Source organism: Myripristis murdjan, chromosome 22 (genome assembly GCF_902150065.1).
Source record: "Myripristis murdjan chromosome 22, fMyrMur1.1, whole genome shotgun sequence".
NCBI classification, from domain to species: domain Eukaryota; kingdom Metazoa; phylum Chordata; class Actinopteri; order Holocentriformes; family Holocentridae; genus Myripristis; species Myripristis murdjan.
Window position 1 is genome coordinate 20,615,732 of NC_044001.1, and position 21,362 is coordinate 20,637,093.

The following is a 21,362-nucleotide window of genomic DNA, read 5'->3' on the forward strand; positions in this document are numbered from 1 at the left end:
AAAGTGCCCATGCTTTCCTCACGCAGTCTCTTTCCCCGGCCACAAAACAACCGTGAGTGTCTAACTCACTGTTCTTGAAAAACTTAAGAAAAAAATATATAAAAAATATAAAACGTATAAAAATCTAAATAAAAACAAGTACCGTAATATTTAAGTAAAAATACAAACATTTAAAAAAAAAAAATAGCAAAATCTTAATTTAAAAATAATAGGAACAGGAGGCCTCGGGCTTAACCCGAAGTTGGCGTCTAGAGGCTGAAATACTTCGGGAGACGCCGAAATATCCTGCCTTTCAAGCTTGTCACTTCATTTTTTAACTCATCAAGCTGGGAAACTTCTTTACACCGGAGAGCCATTCAGTCTATAGAGCGTCTCTTCATTAGGTGAGAAATAACGCGCTGATTCGAGCCCGGAGTTCCACTAATAGCGACATTTCTCTGGCTTTTGAGGGAAGATTTGCATTCATTTACTTTGCGAAGTCCGCGATATGAACACAGCGACCACGGGGAGTTATCCAATGGCTTCTCTCTATGTTGGCGACCTGCACCCCGATATCACGGAGGCTATGCTGTATGAGAAATTTAGCCCCGCTGGACCGGTGCTGTCTATTCGAGTATGTCGAGATATGATCACCCGACGGTCTCTTGGTTATGCTTATGTGAACTTCTCACAGCCCGCTGACGGTAAGAAATCAAACATTCATCCCAACATTTGGTCATCATCACTCTGCAGTTGATCACGATTGCCCATCAGCACAATGTTACCTGCACGCATCAATGCATGGATGTCATTCTGCTATTTGCATGGCAAAAGGTTTTGCAGTGTTTCAAAATGATGTCCGCATTGCACTGTCCATTCAACAACCTTTTCGACACATATGGGAGCTGTTTTTTGATAAATGCCAATAGCCTATGCATCCTTCAAATGGTGAGTGTCACATGCTTTTAGCATCAGCTGTATGGAATCCGATTGTGGGTAATTACAACCTACATATAATAAAAGTCAGAATGAGGCAAACAATAGGGAATGGACCAATAATGAGTTTACAGTGAATCATAATTTTGATATTGCTCACTTTTGAAATATCCATCCAATGCCGGCAGTTTCCACACTGGTTAGAGTAATCATTTGACCCACATAGCCGAAGTGCAATGGCCCAGTTCTTGCATGCTGCGGTGTATGGCATTGCTAGAATATAAGCTCTCACCTTCCTAGAGTTTGGTGTAGCCTATGTCTGAGGCTTAAAGTTTCCTGAAAAGTCATTTTGAGCACATCACTCATGACGAAGTCTCTCGGCAAAAGGAACATGCTTCCTTTTGCAGGTCTTCCATCCCTTACCCAAAATGACCCATTTCTGCTCCTATTTAAAGGGCCACAGAGGGACAGTTCTGTAGTGAAATTAATTCCCATTGCCCTCCGCTGCTTCACTCACTGAAAGCAGGAAAAGGGACAGGCACGGCTGAACAATAACTCCTGCATTTGTGTTCTTGACATGTCACACATCTGTGTAGTCTAACAATGAAATAATGTCAAAGACATGATTGTGTTTCTATTTCCATTTAACCCCGGTTTTATTTTTGCACTCGTTTAGGATGAGCTGAACAAGCCTTTCATACCACAAGCTGGTTTATCTGCAAAATCCCAACTACTTGTCTGCTTGTTTATTGTTAATCTTTTCATGTGCTGCTTATTTGGGTGCTGCTGTTCAACTACATATTCTCAAGTTCACTTCTCTGTTGACAGAGCCTGACTTAATGGTTTCCTGCTGCTTTGATTAAAAGGTGCAACATATGTTATGCAGATAATTCAATCCCCTTATCAAGAGGCCATTTACAGAGTTTTCAAACTGCAATATAGGTCTTCCAGACAAATTATTTCCATGCCACTGTTGTAACTCTTTCCAGTTAGAGACCATGGCATCAAAACATTGAGCGATAATGGCGGGTGTTGCGGGTGCCTTGTCTGAGGACGCCCTCGAAACTGTTGACATAGTGTGGGCTTTTTGGCTCGCTGTATCAACGTTAAACACCTGTCACAGCTTATCTGTGCTCTAGCCAGTTAGAAAAAGCTGCAAAAGCTGTAGCAATGACAAGGCTACAACTGGCTTGCGTCCAGAAAGGTGGTATCGTTCACTTGAGTGAATGTAAGAGGAGCCACAAGTGGGAAACTAAAGAGACGCCATTTGTTGGCAGTTTGGAGGTGTAGATAATGGGGGATGGTAGCTGGTGGGTGTTTAAATGGAGCCCGAGCACGTGCCTGTGGGGCAACAGCCCACTAAGACACACAGCACGTCCACAACACAAAATACAGTAGTGAAATACTTGATCACGCCATTCAGGTATATTTTTCACCGAGGTGACGGAGCAGACTTGTAGCTGGTCAATATGAGGAGTTTATTCAGGGAATGCCATTAGTTAAAACTGGTTACTATCCCTGTAAGATTTCATCATGTCACAGCTGCATGTGTAAACATTCACAAGACCTGGTGTTACTCAAATGAACATTCTTGTTGAATGTGTCTCCTCCCCATCAATGGTAGAGAATGCTCAACTCACACTCCATGCCAACACATACCTCTCAGGACCCCTCTCTAAATTTAGATCCTCTTGTAGGCAGTCCAAATTCTGCCTGACCATAATACTTTTAACATTTTAAGACTTTAAATCCCCCAAACGGTTAACTGGAGAGGCAACATGGCTTGTCAAGTTCCAATCAATCGAGTTTTGGCCCATCAGTTACATTTTGCTTCACTGACCGGTGAAATTTTGTTGTATGTATGTATCCTTTCAAATTAGGCAAGAGTTTTGTATGACATTTAATTTGTGAATCATTATCTTTTTTATTGCATAGCTGACTCTGGACTTGTTCTTTTTTTAAATCAAGAAACCCACTGGGAACCTTCCAGAATTAGGCCCACATGTTTGACTATGATCACACACCTTCTCTGAGCACACGGGTTGTGAAGTACAATTGCAGGCCAAACTGCTGATGCCAGCAGACGCAAGGCAGCTCCGTTTTGTTTACCAGACATTTTTAGCTGGAAAGCCCGGGGTGAGTGTGTGCGTGTGTGTATGTGTGTGTGTGTGTGTGTGTGTGTGTGTGTGTGTGTGTGTGTGCGTGTGTGTGTGTGTGTGTGTGTACTGTGGGAGTGACTGAACAAAGGGACAATCACTAGCTGGCATGTGTGCCCACATGGACATGACAGAGGCGACATGAGAGATATAAAGTATAGAGAGAGAGAGTACAAACTGAGCCTCATTGTCAGTTGATTTGGCCTGTTTATTTGAACGTTTGCTAGTCTATATTTACATTCTGTCACACACAGCCTATTCTTCGACTTGTTGAGGTGGGACCTGTCCCGGCAGCATGTGGCCCAGCAGTGCAGTGCTCCTCCTATCTGTCTGAGTGAGAGGGCCATGTGCTCCCGGCTTGTCCAAAGCAACCGCCCCCACAGTGACTGTCCCAGCTGCTGCTCTGTAGCTCCTCAGCCACATGGTCTGCTGCAGTAATTCACCGTGTTACACGTGCCTTGATAACGGCCTGGGAGCAGGGCTCTCCATGCATGGGACAAACTGTTTTTGGGACACTTTATTGTTGCCTCATGTTATGTTGTTACAAGGAGATTGTGTGTTTTAGTTGGTTTTGTTGTTGAATATAATATATACGTAGATAGATATGTTGTTGCACTATGGTGTTATTAATTTATCCATCAGTGGCATGGGAGAATTAAGAATGATGTCATGGAGTGAATGTATGGGCTACAGAGGAGCTGGAGTATGTAGTTAGCATGCTACTAACTGACATGTTTTTACACTCCTGACTCCATGTAAACAAGCACCCTTACCCTTTCGTCTGGCCTCTCTTTCCCTCCCCCACCAGCGGAGAGAGCCCTGGACACCATGAACTTTGATGTGGTGAAAGGGAAGCCAATCAGAATCATGTGGTCCCAAAGAGACCCCTCCCTCAGAAAGTCTGGAGTGGGCAATGTGTTCATCAAGAACCTGGACAAGTCCATCGACAACAAGGCCCTGTACGACACCTTCTCCGCCTTCGGCAACATCCTCTCCTGCAAGGTATAAAAGTGTTAAACATCACACAGGGGTGTGTTCATATGCTATTGGATGCTACTCACATTTTTGATTTATTATACAATGAAAAACTGTAAATCTCTTAACAGGTGGGAATAATATACAGCACTTATCTTCCTAAAGTCATTGCTCCTAAAGTCCTGAGACATTATATTGTTCTCATGAAAGAACTAGAACCACTGCTGGGAGTGCTTATTAAAGACACACTACGTCAAATTACATTACAGTGAGGACTCTTGGGGTTCAACTGATAAAAACTCTGGAGGAGGCATGAAATATGTTGGCTACATCTGCATGGTTCTCATCGTTGGCCAGGCTCACTGATAAATAAAGTGCTTAGTCCATGTTTCTGTCAGTTGATCGTTCAGGAGTCAACCAGTCCTCTGTTTTGCATAGTGCACTTTTTAACCCTTTGAGGACCTGGGCAAAGTCACTTGATTTGACAAAGACAAAAAAATTTAATGAGCAAATTAGCAAGAAATTACCCAAAAATGAGTAACACATTAGTAAGCAGACAGTAAGCAGTAAGAAGACAATTTGCCAAAAGATTTAACAAAATTAGTAAAACAAATACTAGAAAATTGGAGAATGGAAAATTAAAAAAAAAAAAAAAAGACACGTGGAAATTGGTAAAATATTTCTTTTAAAAAATGCCCCAAAAATGACAAATAAAAAGAAATTAAGTGATTTGTGTTGAGAGGATTAGATAAAGCCTTTCAAAATAAAAGACCACACATAGGCTCAAAGGTTTCCAAGAGTTAAAAGCAAGAAGCAATCAACTTCACATCATCTTTATTTTCAGGACATCCGTGTTTATTGTTTGATGTCTGGTTTGACACGAGTTTGGTGTATTACAAAATGTTTGGGGAGTTGCAGTCCTCAGTGCATACATAGTTTAAATTAACAAATTAAAGGAAGGAACTGCCTTTATTAAATCCAGTATGTGTTGAGCCATACATGTCTCCTCTGGTCTAGGTGGTGTGTGATGAAAATGGCTCCAAGGGCTACGCCTTTGTTCACTTTGAGACCCAGGATGCTGCTGACCGTGCCATTGAGAAGATGAACGGCATGCTTCTCAATGACCGCAAGGTGTGAGTGTCTGATCTTCTTGGAGAGCAAGGACTGTGGGGAAGAACAGGGTCTCAGTTTGTTGTTGTTACTGTCTCAGACGTTTTTAGGGAATGACTCAAGTTTCAGAGCGACTTTTGAAGCTAGAGATTAAAATGACTTTTACAGGGTTTTATGGCACCAGTGGCACCAGTTTTTTAGTTTCTCTAAAAGTTGACTTTATAGTCTAATATTTTAACTGTAACCCAAGGAGAATGAAAGATGGTAATGACTGTAACAGTGCATGGTCTGTGTATGATCAGATTGCTACAAAGAGTGATATATCCTCTTGTTTGTCTGTTCTACACAAGTGTTGAGTGATCTGAATTTTTATGTTGTCTTTTTTTCACATTGTTGTGGCGTGGTAGGTTTGTGAGTTCTTCTGTAAATAATACAACTAACGAGCAGATTTCTCACCTTGGCCAGTATCAAGATAACTTCTAAACTGATATAACAAACTAAACACACCTCCTAACTCGTCCTATCTTTCCTACCAGATGCGTTTTCTGTTTGTCCGTTTGTCCACTTGCTAGTCCTCTCGACTCAGTGTTGGTGTGTTTGTGTGTGTGTATGCGTGTGTATGACCACGCTTGTGTGTTTTAGTGATGGATCGAATGCAGGAATGCAATGCTGGATGGCGGATTGGGAGAGGTCTTCATAGCAAGGTATATAAGATCATTTGGTCCTCCTCAGATTTCCTTTGTTCTGCGAGCCTCTGTCCCTCCATCCCTCTCCATCCACCTCCTCACCAAGTCTTGGACCAAGAATTATGATGGTTGTCGCTGTGTTCTGTGTCTAGCATGTGCACTTATTTGCCTGCTTCTGGTGATTTCAACAGCACCTCTAAGTTTTTTTTGTTGTTTAACCCAGTATAAGTCACATGACGAGATGTGGCTGTGAATTGTGTCTGGTGAATGTTGTCTTTTTTTTTTTTTTTGCAATGGGACCTCCTCTCTCCTACTTACTGCTCTTGCGTGGGCCAGGTCTCCCTCTTGCCATTGCGATGGGAGCCTTCTGCACCTGGAAGCTGGGAAAACCACTATTTTAGATTGAAAGAGGAAGTCGAGAGAGAGATTGATCCTGGTTTGTTTCCCCGGCTCAGTCAGGACTGTTTTACAAGAGTGTGTTTCGCTGCTCTCTCCCTCCTTCTCCAGATTTGTGGGTCGTTTCAAGTCTCGCAAGGAGCGGGAGGCTGAACTGGGGGCCAAAGCCAAAGAGTTCACCAATGTCTACATCAAGAACTTTGGGGATGATATGGACGACGACCGCCTGAAGGAGCTCTTTGACAAATATGGTAAACTGTGACTGGATTCATGTGTCAGATCAACTTGGTGTATGTATATCTGATTGTAGAAGCTGCAACTCATTGTATGTCCTCTTGTTTGACCTTTGCCCTCTACAGGTAAAACACTCAGTGTGAAAGTGATGACAGACCCCACCGGCAAATCTAGAGGCTTCGGATTCGTTAGTTATGAAAAACACGAGGACGCCAATAAGGTACTTTGCAGGGTCTGTCATTGTATCGTGGATTTGTCAAGTGTGTGTTTCTGTCATGGGTCCTTGTTGATAATTATGACTGCATTCAAAGGCAGTAGAGGACATGAATGGCACTGAACTCAACGGCAAGACTGTGTTTGTGGGCCGCGCTCAGAAGAAGATGGAGCGCCAGGCAGAGCTGAAGAGGAAGTTTGAGCTGCTGAAACAGGAAAGGATCAGCCGTTATCAGGTCAGCGGAAACTAATGAGTCATTGGTCATTTGTTTGTTTGTTTGGTGAACAGGAAGAAGAGGACACACCTAAACATGATCTACAGAGTCTCAGGGTCAAAATTAAAGACGTGGTACCAGCACTCCCAGTAAATCCAGCATAGTGCATACAGGGGGTCAGACATATACGAAGTACATTTGTCAATTGGTCATTCATTCAGTTGTTAAACATTCAATTAATCACATTCAGTTTTGACATTTAAATGTATAATTATCTGAAAAAAAAATGAATGCAAGACAGTTGGAAAAGTGTGCTTGTTTATGGTGTGGATCATACTTTTGGCTTTGCTTTCAGGGTGTTAACCTTTACATCAAGAACCTGGATGACACTATAGATGATGAGAAGCTGCGAAAGGAGTTCTCTCCATTTGGGTCCATTACAAGTGCTAAGGTTAGAGAAGTCAGACAGATGGCTGCATTGCATGATACCCACTGCCGTGACATCAATGCACTATAGTGTTGTTGTGAGACCGAAGTCATCCAGATTTCATGTGGTGTCTATATTTTAGGTGATGCTGGAGGAGGGTCGCTCCAAGGGCTTTGGTTTTGTCTGCTTCTCCTCCCCCGAGGAGGCCACCAAGGCCGTGACTGAGATGAACGGACGTATCGTTGGCTCCAAACCTCTGTACGTGGCCCTTGCCCAGCGCAAAGAGGAGCGCAAGGCCCACCTCACCAATCAGTACATGCAGCGCATTGCAGGCATGAGGGCCATGCCAGCCAACGCCATCATTAATCAGTTCCAGCCCCCCAGCGGCTACTTCATGCCAGCTGTGCCACAGGTGTGAGACTCTAAAGTTTGGCATGACACTGTATGTTAATGTATTTTGCCTCAATTTGGAATGCCACAAAAGCTCACGGATATATTATTTCCATGACAGTTTCCAAGTTTCTGTGTGCTAAAGTGGTAATCCATCGTGATACCTTTGCTGCCAAGTGGTGATGTTTTTGTGCTGCACTTCCCGCACTGGTTGTCAATCCAGCAGCTTAGTCAGAACTGTGGTGTCTTTTTCCTTAGATTTTCTGTTGGTGCCAAACAAATCATTGTTAGTGTTTTTAGTAATATTAAATACATCCCCTTCTCTATGTCAGATGATTTTCCCTATGAAAGAGTGTTTGAAACAGTAAATGTAAAAGCTTTCATGTCAATTGGCTATAGGTTGAATTGCTATTGTATTGTATGAGTAGCTAAATTTGGAGCATTCACTTCAGGAGCATATTGGAGCATGATCGTAGTGTCACAGCATAATGCCTTGAACTTGTTGGTTCCCACCAGGCCCAGAATAGGACTACTTACTATGCACCCAATCAGCTGGCCCAGATGCGACCTAACCCCCGCTGGCAGCAGCAAGGCGGCAGAGGTCAAGGTGAGCACATGATTGTACAACTGACTTTCATATAAGCTGCTCAGTAAATGCCACAGTTAGAGTATTGAAAATATGTTAAATGCCCTGTGGTCATCACCACTTCTCCCACTTCCAAGGTGGCTTCCAAGGGATGCCCAACTCGTTACGTCAGCCAGGTCCACGGGCCAACCTGAGACACATGACTCCCAACACCAGTTCCCAAGGCCCACGAGGTATACCCACTATTAATATCGCTTGACCAAAAGGGATCATTGACCTACTGACAGCTTCGACATTTTGGTGGCATTACACTTGGAGAACCACTTCAGAAAACAAACTGTGGACTCTTAATACTGAAACACTGACATCAACTTCCTCTCATAAACCCTTCTATTTGTCATTTCAAAACTCACTGATGCTTTATTACCATGTGCACATGCAGGCATATACGTAGAAATATAAACACTGACACTTCTAAAGTTAAAGATAAGGAGGCCTAAGAAGCCAACACTGATCACACTTAATAATAATTGTAGATATGCACTAATCACAAGATTGTCTGGGCAGTTTTCATTCGGCTCCCATTTGAGCCAAGATAGATTCTAATTCCATGCCTGTTTGGTTCACTCTTCACGAATCCCTGTTGCTAGGTGCTGGCCAGGCCATGGGTCCCCGTCCCTCCATGGGAGTCCCTGCGCCCCGGGCCATGCCGCCTTACAAATATGCCACCGGTGTTCGTAACCCCAACCCGCAGGTGGTGCAACCTATTGCCTTACAGCAGGTATGAATAAAACCATGAGACTATCATTTGTAGCTGTTTGTATAGCTGTATAGCTGACAGGCTGCAATTTCTGCACTCAACCTGTTATTCAGCTTTCTAACTGTTTCCTGCATCCATCTGCTCCAGGCTCAACCAGCCGTGCACGTTCAGGGCCAGGAGCCTCTCACAGCCTCCATGCTGGCTGCAGCTCCCCCTCAAGAGCAGAAGCAGATGCTAGGTAAGCAACACATGTCACTACTCCGAAAAAAGTATTTAATCATACATGTTGCAGCTATGATGTGGGTTTGATCCACGCTCACTGTGCAATGTGGACTGTCTGGACTGTTTATCTTAGATTGATTCATTTGTGCTGTCTTTCTCTGTATTCTTCTCCCACACACAAATAGGGGAGCGACTCTTCCCTCTGATTCAGGCCATGCATGCCAACCTAGCAGGGAAAATCACCGGCATGCTGCTGGAGATTGACAACTCTGAACTGCTACATATGCTGGAGTCCCATGAGTCTCTACGCTCAAAGGTGCCTTACTCTTCCTGAGTCATCATAATGGTGTTTTACTGCTTATTTGTCAGATGTCACATGCAGCATGGATTTGCCATGTTTGCTGCTGGGCAACAGACAGGCAAATGGCCAGTCTGTTGTAATTAATTACACTGTAGGCTACAATATACTTACTCAGGTTTGATGTTTTCTTTGTACAGGTGGAGGAAGCTGTTGCGGTGCTACAGGCCCATCAGGCAAAGAAAGATGCTACCCAGAAAGTGGGCGGCATTGCTACTACTGCTGCTGCTGCCACATCCTGAAGACGGTGTGCTTTATGACACTGGTATGACCGTCTATTAACATCACTGCAGTGCTGTTTTTCCAATGTCTCCTAAATCTCTTGCACTAGCGGTACTGACCCTGAGTTCTTGCTTCATGTACAGATAGTAGTGGTTATTGCATCATGTGTTTATACTACTTGCGCTGAGGCTAGCGGCACTAATGAAATGTTTTTTTGTTATTTCAGAGCACAGACAACTGAGCAGCAACGGGGAGAGAGACACTATACTGACTCCAACCACCAGAGTCCTCTGAACAAAACAAAAACTCAAAAAAAGAGAAAATATAATTTTAAAAACATACTTGAACATTTGAAAAAAAATAATAAATAATATATTACAGTACTTAATTTTCCTAGTTCTGTAATAGTTTTAAACTGCATACCAAAAGCAATAAATACAAATGAGGGTGTTCTCTTGAGTCAAGGCCCTTCATTTTGTGGCTAAGGACAGAACCCTTTTTTTCTATAAGGAAAATGAGCATTGCTCTGTTTCTTTGTTTGAAAGTTTTGTTTGATTTGCTTTGAGCTGATGGATTCCTCCATCCCATTATGTTATCATGGGTGTGTGGTATTCTCAATAAAGGGATGATACATCAAAGTTGTGATTATATGTTTTTATTATTATTATTATTATTATTATTATTATTATTGTTTCCCCTGTGTGTGTGTGTGTATGTGTTGATCTTAAAAATAATGTGCTAACCAACTGTATGTCATTATCAGTTTTCATTTCTGTTGTAGGAGGGAAATCACTTTTAAAGTTATAATGATGCACAAACACATAATGCACATACTTTTTACAACTAGGATTAATGCACAAGTAGGATTTATTGACATATTTCTACATAATGCACATACTTTTTCAATACAAATTTCTAATGCACATATTTTTGTACTTATTTCTTTTCTATTTCTTATCATTTCACTTATGCTTATAATCAGTACTCGAGTTTAGGGGGGATGAGGGTGGATGGCATCCCCACTGAAATAAAAACGTTCATAATCATCCCCCTTGTAAAACTGCCATCCTCACTTTTCATCAAGTGAAAAAAATTGACCATCCTCCCTGATTTTTTTTTTTTTTTTTTACAACTCGACTACTGCTTATAATCTCTTGACAATTTGAGCAACTGCAATTGACTCTGAGTCTGATTCTGTCATATTAGTTCATTTAACAAAAAAAAAAAAAGAAAGAAGAAATGTTGAAATTCAAGAATATGGGTCAGAAATTTGCATAGGCTACATTTACACAACAATATACAAAATGTGTTGTGTATCATATTTAAGATGTAGGTAATGAGCTCAACTTAATGGGCAGAGGATTCTCATGCACTATGTGTTTTCTCAGTTTTCTAATAAAACGCCGAGGTGTCATTGAGCAAGACTGTAGGTGCAGATGCTCAGTCACTGTAACACACTAGAGAAGAGCGGACAAAATGTGAAAATGATCCGAGCCTGTGACTGCAGAGCGGCGTCCCGAAGGCAGGTGGCGCTAGAGCTCCCTGTGCCGTGGAGAGGCGGGCTCTGCTCGCAGCGCGCCAATGACGAGCCGCCGGGGTCAGAGTTGAAGGGTTAGATCCAACATGGCGGCGACCAAACGAGTGCTGTATGTTGGTGAGTTACCAATATTGTTCAGAAATCGGTGTTAAAACGCAATGTTTTTCCTTTTAGCCTTCTTAAATATACGGAGAGTAGCACTTTGATTAAACCAAAGTAGCCAATGCTAAATCTAAGTTTGCGCCACGGCTAGTGGAGAATACAAAAGTTAGGGGGAAATAAAGAAACTGGGAAAGTTAGCCGGTAAGCGATAACGAGTTAGCTAGCTTAACAGATCGGAATTAATGTAAACTCCTAAGTGAAAACTATAAAATATAGTATATTTTACTCAATTCAATGTCAACTCAATGTCTATATTTCAAGTTGTTTAATGAATGTTAGCAAGTGGAAGTAGGATATATGATGCTTTATGCTGTTATATAACGGTAAAATGGCACCAATCCTTAATGACACCTGGTGGGAAATAAGGTAAAAATCCGGAGGTGGGTTTCAGACAACATTGTGATCCGTAAACGCAGCTCTCTCACCTCGGTTACTTTGCATCAAAATGTTTCTGGTCGTCATTTCTCACTGGAAACACGGTGGATATAATCAATTCTGTCTGTCAGAGTGACTTTGTGTTTGTCGGTTCATTCTCCATCGCTGCCATGTTGTGTCTCTGACAGGTGGGCTGGCAGAGGAGGTGGATGAGAAGGTGTTGCATGCGGCTTTTATTCCTTTTGGAGACATCACAGACATCCAGATCCCCTTAGACTATGAAACAGGTACAGTGAGTGGTTTTGTGGCAAAGTGTTTTTTTGTTTGTTTGTCTGTGTATCTGTGATGTGACACACTATCAGGGAGCCAGATGTTAAAAGTTGCATTCATGTGTCTCATTTATAATTTCTCAGAAAAGCACAGAGGGTTTGCCTTCATTGAGTTTGAGCTGGCAGAGGTAAGTCCTGGCTATGGTACTGAAACACTGATTGTTCCTCTGGGGACCTTTATGATGAGTTTCTCAGTTCACTCAAATTGTTTTTTTTTTTGTTTTGTTTTGTTTTGTGCTTTATGCTCCTCAGGATGCTGCTGCTGCTATTGATAACATGGTGAGTCAGTCACGTCGCTCGCCACAGCCTGGATGCTTGTTACTGCACTTTCATATCAGTGTCCAAGACCCAGTGGCAGTGAGCTCACAGAAAATGCACTGTTAACATTATTTTTACATGTTTTCTCTTTTTCTCCACCAGAATGAGTCGGAGCTTTTTGGGCGAACTATTCGTGTCAACATTGCCAAACCCATGAGAATCAAAGAGGGCTCTTCTCGACCAGGTGATTGAGAAAATCCTGTGCAGAGATGGTTTTGTCTTTGTTGGTTTCATTAACATGGTAGTGACCGTAAGTCTGTCTTTGCTTTAGTATGGTCGGATGACGACTGGCTGAAGAAGTTCTCAGGGAAGACCGCAGAGGAGAGTGAGGCGATGGAGACGGCTGGAGAAACACCCAACACAGCAGCACAGGAGGTGAGACTCATTCCAGTGTTTGCTGTTTGTTTGATTTTAGAGTAAAACCTGTTTAGACTCCCTTAGGATGGTCCATGAGGAATGATTAATCTATTTTTTTCAGGCCGAGCCCCCTGCCAAGAAGGGCCGAGTTAACCCCCAGGTCTACATGGATATCAAGATCGGCAACAAGCCAGCTGGGCGGCTACGCTTCCTCCTGCGGGCAGACATCGTTCCCATGACAGCAGGTCTATATGCTGTTTCCCGTATTGGTTTAAGCATCATTAGAACACTACATACCGTCTGTGCAGATAGCTGGGGGAAAAAGTATTATTTATGCTCAGCCAACTGGTAAAAATAGAGGCAGCAATAAATTGCACCAGAGAGAACAAATAGTAGTGCTTCACTTTAAAAATAGGAAAAAACACAGTGGCCTGGATGCGAATCTGGCCAGACTCTTTGCTGCATGTCATCCCCTCTCTCTCCACTGTGTCTGTCTAACAAAGCAGAAATGCCCAGAAAATAAAAACAGATGACATTCAGTGACACAAATGTTTTTTTTTTTTTTTCTTACATGTTGTTATAGAGAACTTTCGCTGCTTGTGTACACACGAAAAAGGCTTTGGCTTCAAGGGCAGCAGCTTCCACCGCATCATCCCTCAGTTCATGTGCCAGGGAGGTGACTTCACCAACCACAACGGCACCGGTGGCAAGTCGATCTACGGCCGCAAGTTTGACGACGAGAACTTTGTGCTCAAACACACGGCTGCAGGTGAGACGTTTCTGAGAGGCTGTCCGACAGTGTGTGTTCTGTGAAGGGGGGGTTGTGTGGTTCATGGTTTGTGTTGATAAGTGTATCCTGTGGGTGACGGGCCAAACCTCTCTCACGCACACAGGGCAGCTGTCCATGGCCAACTCCGGGCCAAACACTAATGGCTCTCAGTTCTTCATCACAACTGACAAAACAGACTGGCTGGACGGCAAACATGTGGTGTTTGGAGAGCTGATAGAAGGGATGGATGTTGTCCGTGCTATGGAGGTAAGGGCTTACATGATGCACAACGGCTGGAATAATTAATTAATTTAGCAATATTGTCTTTATTTACAAGCAAATACCATTTATAACACCTGCTGATCGTATCAAGCGCTCTCTGCTGTTTCACTTTGAGTTGTGTAGCCAATCATAATGATTTAGAGAACAAACTGTATCTTATCTGCGGCTCTTCGCTTCAAGTGGACCATGTGAGAACAATATCAGATATCCCTACTGTTTTCAACTTGATCAGTGATAACTGTGAGAAGTAAATGCTACACTGATTTTTATGGTCAAAATAAAAAGTTGGCAAGTAGCCAGTAGTGATTTTAAGATGCAAAGAGTACAATGGGATCAGTGCTCCTCTCAACAGTGCAATAAAAAGCAATATTGCAATATATAGGAAACTTGTCTGGATTATAATTTTAGGAATAATCCTGTGGCATTCCAGGGTCTATATCTCAGATGGTAGATATAGAATGGGGTGAGAGAAGAGATCGTAGAATTTTAGTTGATTCTCTGGCCAATTTGTATTATATTACCAAATTGTGTCAAAATATTTAAGCAGTTTTTTTTGGAAAGTCCACATATTTCTTCTCTTTCAATCTGTCTTGTTTCTACAGGCTCAGGGAACAAAAGACGGCAAGCCGAAACAGAAAGTGATCATCTCAGACTGTGGAGAATATGTGTGAATGGAAAATCAAGTGTGTCTCTGTGTGTGCGTGCTTGTGTGTGTTTTTGTATACATTGTATGTCTGTGAGAATGATGATTATCACATCATGGTCTTTTCTAATTCAAGCCTCTGCCATGTAAATATTTCAATAAATACTTTTATACAGAACAACCTCTTTGCATGTTATTTTGTATTATGTCCTGTACTTCAATGTTGTATTTTAAGTTAAATGTCAAATTGATCTGATATGATTGCCTGCAAGTAGCATACCCCCTCCATTTAAAAGTATACATAGTCTTTATTGTTTTGGAAAATATTAATTTGTTGATTGTTGATTAATTTTTTGATTAATTCATAACTAGTAGCAAGCACAGGTGGCTTGGGCGAATAACTGGATGCAAGTGTTTTGTCTGCATGTATAAATTTCCTAAGAGACTGGGAAAGAAAAGTTGGTGCTGACTTGCAACACTTTTTAATTTCCTCATGTTTATGCAAAACATCCATAGAGAATATATTCTATTACTATGTACATTATATAGAAAACTAGATTCACATAGATCTCAGATTGATTAACTGAGGATCAGGCTACACACTGCAAACCAAACGGTATAATATTTCACCATAAAATAGAAAAATTAAATTGAACCAAAAGGGGGAGCACTGATACAGGTCTTTTTTCCCATTCCATCCTCTGTATTGATGAACTCAAATGTGAAGTTTTTTGTTGGTTTTTTTTTTTTTTTTTTTTTCAATTCACTTAAACCAATGAAAATGTGCTCAGGGCTCTCCTTGGCGCAGAGAGTGAGACCCCCTTTCTCTATTGCTCCCTGCTTGTGCGCCCAGACATTCACGGTCTCCACGCACTTCGGAGAAGCAACTTGTTGCTGTGTAACTGCAACGTCGTGCTGCCACACCTGAACAGGTTGACTGCGGTGTGAGAAGACTTAACAAGGAGGCAGCTCCACCCCTCCTCTCCGCCTTCTTGAGTAATCTATCCAGATTCCCATCGGTGGGGTTCATCCAAAGCACGTTCCTCCGCTTCAACACGGAACCGCAACAACAACGTTTATTGTAAGTATCGAAGTTAAATTGTACATATGGTGTGAATATGTTTTACAACGTGTACTTCTCGTTGTTTTCGAACACACTTTTTTTTCGCCAACTTTCTGTGTTTTTGGCTACGCGTAATTACGCATTCAAATCTACGAGCTTTGTATTGTTGAAGAGAGTGAAGTGCCTGACCCGGTTTAGAAATGTCCGACTGTATCTTCGTATAGTAACCGATAAAACTGATTAATTAATCAATAATACAATATAATGCTTTGATTAACAAGTGTTGGGCACAGTAATGCCGTTTTTGATGTATTTATTTCGCCTTTAAAGATTCTTGAAAAGACATGTCTGATTTCATGGTCTTAAGGGTCTAACTGTAATTTGTTTTTTCTTGTCTTGTGCTTCTTCCATACCTGAGGTCTGGCTGTGCTTCTTCCCTGTCTCTGCCTGTTCGATACCTGAAGTTTTTCTGTGTCATTTCAACTGGAACAAGCTTCCTCTGCGTTCAGTCAGCCAGAAGAGAAGACAGACTGTGAGCCGCCCTCACTATGAATTGGGCATTCCTCCAGGGCCTCCTCAGTGGGGTTAACAAGTACTCGACAGCCTTCGGCCGTGTGTGGCTCTCCATTGTTTTCCTCTTCAGGGTGATGGTGTTTGTGGTGGCTGCTGAGAAAGTATGGGGTGATGAACAGAAGGACTTCAAGTGCAACACAGCTCAGCCGGGATGCCACAACGTCTGCTACGACCACTTCTTCCCAGTGTCCCACGTCCGGCTGTGGGCCCTGCAGCTCATCTTCGTCACTTGCCCCTCTTTCCTGGTGGTGATGCATGTGGCCTACAGGGAGGACAGGGAACGCAAAAACCGCCTCAAATACGGTGAGAACTGCCGGCGTCTCTATAAGAACACGGGCAAAAAGCGTGGAGGCCTGTGGTGGACCTACGTCCTGACCCTGGTCTTCAAAATTGCTGTGGATGCCACCTTCGTCTACCTTCTCTTCCGCATCTATGAAGGCTATGACTTCCCTACCCTCATCAAGTGCCAGCAGAAACCCTGTCCCAACACGGTGGACTGCTTCATTGCTCGGCCCACAGAGAAACGGATCTTCACCATCTTCATGGTGGTCACCAGCCTGATTTGCATCCTGCTGTCCATTTTCGAGATCCTCTATCTGGTGGGCAAGCGTTGCCGCGAGTGCTTCACCACTATCCATCACTCACACCGGGTCATGGCAACCTCAACTGGCAATCTGGTGGAGGCGAGCACTTTAAGGCTGGCAGGCAAAAACACCCCTCAAACCCCTGCCCCTTCATACAGCATGGCCATATCTTGATACTGATGCAGGGCAAAGACTTCATGAGAAACCAAGGAAGGCAAAGGAAAGGATTTATTTATGCGGATGATGATTCCTCTGTCCCATCCAAGGACATTTCCCTAGAGACTTCCTCACAGACATTTTGTCCTCAGAGACTGAACTGTAATGCAGCTTGCCATGTTTCTATTGCTGTATCATAACATCCACTGTCAGAGCATCTGAAAAGGACCACTAAAATAAGCATTCAACGTGCCTACCTTATATCATGAAGGTGGAATGTGTTGGTTTGGGCCAGAGTTTTATGTTTACAGTTGAAGTTCTGTAACCTTACCAAAAAAGCAAGTTGGTGTGAGGCACCATGAGAGATGCCTCGGTTCGAGTACCATGGAACTGAACGCATGAGTCAGTTTTACATCAAACATCCATCATTTGTAGTGGTTTAGCAAACAAGTGTCTTTCAGTGTAGTATTTCTCCTCTTTGTTTATCGCTCCACCTCAAAATGTTCCTGTTCTTGTGTTTTGTAAAAGGTTTTAAGTTTGTCCACAAGTTGAAACTGCACTTAAGCTCTTTGTATCGTTCTGATTTTCCTATTTGAAGTTGACACACCATCTTCTACAGAATTTATCCACTATTAAGGCTTGAAAGATTGTGCTGTTCATATTGCATTGTTGCCTCATGTTTTTAGTGGTAAAATCTTACAAAGACACAAGAGGGGATTATGATGTCGTTTTGTAAACACTATATGTGTATATTTTCTAGATGTAAATAGTGTGATGCAGTATAGCTGCATAGCTCATAGAATTATTTTTCATTAAAGAGCTTTATTTCCAGTGTTTTCAAAAGGTGTTTTTGTTACATAAGACCAGGTTTTAAAAAAAAAAAAAAACAGTTTGATGCTGTATAGTGTATACAGCATTATTTCAAAGAGGTACCTGCAATCATAATTTACAGACAGTATTTATCAGTGTCTGTGCACAGGAAACATCTTGAACTTTATCACATTGAAGGTTCATGTCCAGACACCTCTGTGTGAACAAAGATTTTCTCATTCTTTTAGCATTACCCAATAGCAGACATCCCTTGTTTAAGAAAGATCACACAATTTTTCCAAGATCCCAGTTTAGCAAAGATGTAACTAATTACATTTTCTCATGTCACTGCACTTGAGCAGCTTGTTTTGTCTGCTTTGTTAAGTGTCAAGAATTTTACTTTGACACCATTTTACTTAGGCTTTGTGCTTGACTACATTTTAAATCACATCCATTACTCACAGCCAGTGCATTTTAACAACAAAGGAGCAGGCTGGTTTTACTACACATTTACATGTGCACTTTATTTTGTAATTTCCAAATGTTCCAAGTAAATGAGCTAACAGCTAACATTATTCTTTTTCTAAAATAGCAATCAGTAACTTTTACTCTGAGTAAACACACATGCACATACATACTTGTCTCTCTAGTACTTCTACTGTAAAATACCAACAAAGTAACGGGATATTCAAGTCTTCATTCTTGGTGTGATTGGTACTTTGATAAAGGCAGCGTCAAGGCTTCCACTCTCCACTCTGATTTAGTCAGTGCTGACGAGAAGACGCACCCAGTGGAGGAATTTAACCTGTCAGTCACCACAGCACCTGAATGGGTGACTCCTGTGTTTACATGGCAAAGTGTGATAAGAAAGAAGACATTTGTGGTTAAGGTGAAAACAGAAATGAGATTTTAGATAAAAGTTTTATTTTACAGAGGAGATCATTGCAGTTTCAGTTGCCACTGCAAAAGTGGTGGTGGCAAAACAGGTTCTGCAGTCCTCAAAGTGCCTGTGCACCTCAGTGTCCACGGGTCCTGAGTAGTTAAGAGGTTATTTGTACACCTTTTTCTCATTTGAGCCTGTCTGGGTTGTTCTGTGAATGCACAAACTAGAAATCTCATTACCAAACCCTCCCAGCCCTCTGGGGCTATTGTTTTATTCCTGTACCAGCTCCCTCTGTGTTGGTACATGTCCCTGTGTTCAGTCTAACAGCACCAACACTGGAGAGTGAGCTGTGTTTTTCCTGTTGTGTTGCGCCTGCTTGTTGAGACGTGTGGCTGACAGAGGTTGAGTCATGGGGTGCATTCCAGCAGGTGAGCCCCACAGACTGCCTGGACCAGTTCATCGGACGCCAACAAGGAAGTTTCCATCCCTCCTCCTCCTCCTCCACAGTTGGACTCCCAGTGCTGCCGAGGCAGATGTTTACATGTTCTTAACCCTCACCTGTCCTGAAAAGTGCAACCACTGATGATACAACCTCTTTATCGGTCATGCTGTTTTCAGTTTTATTATTAATCAAATTAGAGCCTATTACAAAGTTTTCAATCATTTCTGCGCAGAGAAATCTATGTGCAATTTGATAAAAAGTCAAGGGCCCCTATCAAAAGTGGCCAAAATAAATACATGCAGTAACATAAGATTAGCCATTTTCTTCTTGAAATGAGAAAAATCAGACAGCAGTTGAAAGCATTTCATATCAACTCAGGCCAAAGTCGTTTGTTTCATTTAGCAGATTGATTCAGCTGAATTTATTTATGCTTTATTTATTTATAATCAGTGCATGAGGGTAATCAGTGAATAATTTTAGTGTATTCCATTACATCCAGTGTGTAACATACTGCACTGAACACTTGCATATATAATTATAATCATTGTGAAAATATTAAAAATGAAAGTGTAAGAAAAGTTGCCCTCTTCTTTTGGTGTCCTGTGCTTATGAAACGTTCTCTCAGCAGGTCACTGATGACATCCCTGAAGGTACAGATACATATGAGTAAATAATGATTTTGGAAGGATATGATGAGTGGTACATTTCCTTTCATCCTTTTGTAATGCGTGAGTGCAGCAGTCAATAGCGCTGAAAGCTGGCATCTGTGTAAAAGAACTGGCAAGTTGTGGCACGGCTGGCACATTTCACAACCTCATATTTGATGTTTCTTTCTGAACCAAAAACACCATTCAGTGACTATAATAATCTGCTTTTTTCCCAGCAGCAACGATTCTGAATACAGAACTGAAATGCAGACGTAGTAGTGCAATTTTAATTATTATTTATAGGTATAAAACAATAATATCAATTAAAAAGGTTTGGTTGTAAAAGTGGGTGGATGCTTGTGAGACAGGGGAGACAACACAGTTTGTAATCCAACATGTGTTTAGGGAGTTCATGGACAGTAACAGTAGAATGCAGGTCTGTACACGATGAGGGAAATATGATACACCTAATCTATTGTTTCCTGTTGCCATTTTGCCAGTGTAGCACAAAACAAAGTTAAACAAGAGTCAATAAAGTACATAAAAAGGAGGGCTGGTAACATGACCAAGAGTTTAGAGTTGGAAAAAAAGGCATTGAAATTGATATGAATTCCCTCTGTGATGTAGACATTGCTTCGCCCTCTGCCCCACCTGAGTCCCCCACCTCTTTTCCACCGCCCACCTCACTTTATCCTGTCACCTTACCCCACCCCACTGTCCCAAAACAAGACGTTGCCAAGCACCAGTGCTGTTGCACCTCCGGAAGCTCTCAACAAATAGGGAGGGAGTAAATGAACAAGAGCAAAAAAACGCATTCACCTCGGGGTGTGTCTGTGACTGACGTGAATCAAGGTATTCTCAGACAGGTTGGAACAAGGGAGCCGGCCTGTTGTTGGAAGCTGGGGGCACCAGGAACACAAAACAACAGGCTTTTAACTCAGGGCTCCTAAACATTTCCACATAAGGGGCACCCCAAAATTGATACACATAATGCAACCAACCCCCATTTAATAATATTTTATCCTAAGGAAGCCCAAGATTTTTGTTATTAGATATGACATGGCACACGTGTACACTGTAGGTGGGGGAATAACCACATCAGGGGGGGTGAAACCTGCCATTTAAACAATAATCCTTTCATATTCACACACACACACACACACACACACACACACACACACACACACACACACACACACACACACACAGGGAGTGAAGCAACAGTGGAAATGAATTCTTCTTCACTGTGGTGCCTCATGTGGCAAACACTGCTGGCCCTGATCTGATCTCAGACAACCAGATAACTTCCTCCTCAGATAATTTCCACAGTTCAGTACCGGCATGCATATTTAAAAGAAGGGGGTTCAAAAGGCCCAATTGCAGGTTGCAGGATTTTTCTCTGTATTAGATGACTTCAAATGCGAAAAGACCAAGGTATTAGATTTGTTACCGGATACTCCAGAGAGAGAGAGAGAGAGAGAGAGAGAGAGAGAGAGAGAGAGAGAGAGAGAGAGAGAGAGAGAGAGAGAGAGAGAAACAACATCTGGGGCGCCTCAGTCCGTCTTCT

General features: G+C 42.2%; 3 protein-coding genes across 5 annotated transcripts; all 3 read left to right on the top strand.

Moving 5' to 3' along the window:
* The first annotated feature begins 487 nt into the window (after positions 1 to 487).
* On the top strand, positions 488 to 10,487 carry pabpc4 (poly(A) binding protein, cytoplasmic 4 (inducible form)). Its single transcript, XM_030044517.1, has 15 exons — positions 488 to 683; positions 3,880 to 4,073; positions 5,064 to 5,179; positions 6,350 to 6,489; positions 6,598 to 6,692; positions 6,784 to 6,921; positions 7,256 to 7,351; positions 7,470 to 7,739; positions 8,234 to 8,324; positions 8,441 to 8,536; positions 8,954 to 9,084; positions 9,211 to 9,301; positions 9,471 to 9,601; positions 9,784 to 9,908; positions 10,092 to 10,487. The coding sequence occupies exons 1-14, from the start codon at positions 488 to 490 to the stop codon at positions 9,883 to 9,885; spliced, it is 1,887 nt and encodes a 628-aa protein (XP_029900377.1). The 3' UTR covers positions 9,886 to 9,908; positions 10,092 to 10,487.
* Positions 10,488 to 11,387: 900 nt separating this feature from the next.
* ppie (peptidylprolyl isomerase E (cyclophilin E)) lies at positions 11,388 to 14,818 on the top strand. Of its 2 annotated transcripts, none has more exons than XM_030044518.1 (10): positions 11,388 to 11,519; positions 12,128 to 12,226; positions 12,353 to 12,396; positions 12,521 to 12,547; positions 12,689 to 12,770; positions 12,858 to 12,961; positions 13,065 to 13,188; positions 13,527 to 13,712; positions 13,837 to 13,979; positions 14,597 to 14,818. In XM_030044518.1, exons 1-10 carry the CDS (start codon positions 11,489 to 11,491, stop codon positions 14,663 to 14,665), a joined length of 909 nt encoding a protein of 302 aa, XP_029900378.1. In that variant the 5' UTR covers positions 11,388 to 11,488; the 3' UTR covers positions 14,666 to 14,818. The 2 variants fall into 2 exon arrangements, with proteins under 2 accessions (XP_029900378.1, XP_029900379.1); XM_030044519.1 differs by lacking the exon at positions 11,388 to 11,519 and adding an exon at positions 11,568 to 11,705.
* Positions 14,819 to 15,617: 799 nt separating this feature from the next.
* gjb10 (gap junction protein beta 10) lies at positions 15,618 to 17,760 on the top strand. 2 transcript variants are annotated; one of them, XM_030045298.1, is made up of 2 exons: positions 15,618 to 15,718; positions 16,165 to 17,760. In XM_030045298.1, exon 2 carries the CDS (start codon positions 16,249 to 16,251, stop codon positions 17,029 to 17,031), a length of 783 nt encoding a protein of 260 aa, XP_029901158.1. In that variant the 5' UTR covers positions 15,618 to 15,718; positions 16,165 to 16,248; the 3' UTR covers positions 17,032 to 17,760. The 2 variants fall into 2 exon arrangements, with proteins under 2 accessions (XP_029901158.1, XP_029901159.1); XM_030045299.1 differs by having other exon boundaries at positions 16,193 to 17,760.
* Positions 17,761 to 21,362: the final 3,602 nt, after the last annotated feature.

Bases quoted from the DNA above. Each gene is read 5' to 3' on its own strand.
- gjb10 (XM_030045298.1), top strand. From the start codon at position 16,249: ATGAATTGGGCATTCCTCCAGGGCCTCCTCAGTGGGGTTAACAAGTAC.
- ppie (XM_030044518.1), top strand. From the start codon at position 11,489: ATGGCGGCGACCAAACGAGTGCTGTATGTTG. The intron at 12,397-12,520 runs GTAAGTCCTGGC...TATGCTCCTCAG, and splicing joins TTGAGTTTGAGCTGGCAGAG to GATGCTGCTGCTGCTATTGA. The intron at 12,962-13,064 runs GTGAGACTCATT...TATTTTTTTCAG, and splicing joins CCAACACAGCAGCACAGGAG to GCCGAGCCCCCTGCCAAGAA.
- pabpc4 (XM_030044517.1), top strand. From the start codon at position 488: ATGAACACAGCGACCACGGGGAGTTATCCAATGGCTTCTCTCTATGTT. The intron at 4,074-5,063 runs GTATAAAAGTGT...CCTCTGGTCTAG, and splicing joins GCAACATCCTCTCCTGCAAG to GTGGTGTGTGATGAAAATGG. The intron at 8,537-8,953 runs GTATACCCACTA...CCCTGTTGCTAG, and splicing joins CAGTTCCCAAGGCCCACGAG to GTGCTGGCCAGGCCATGGGT.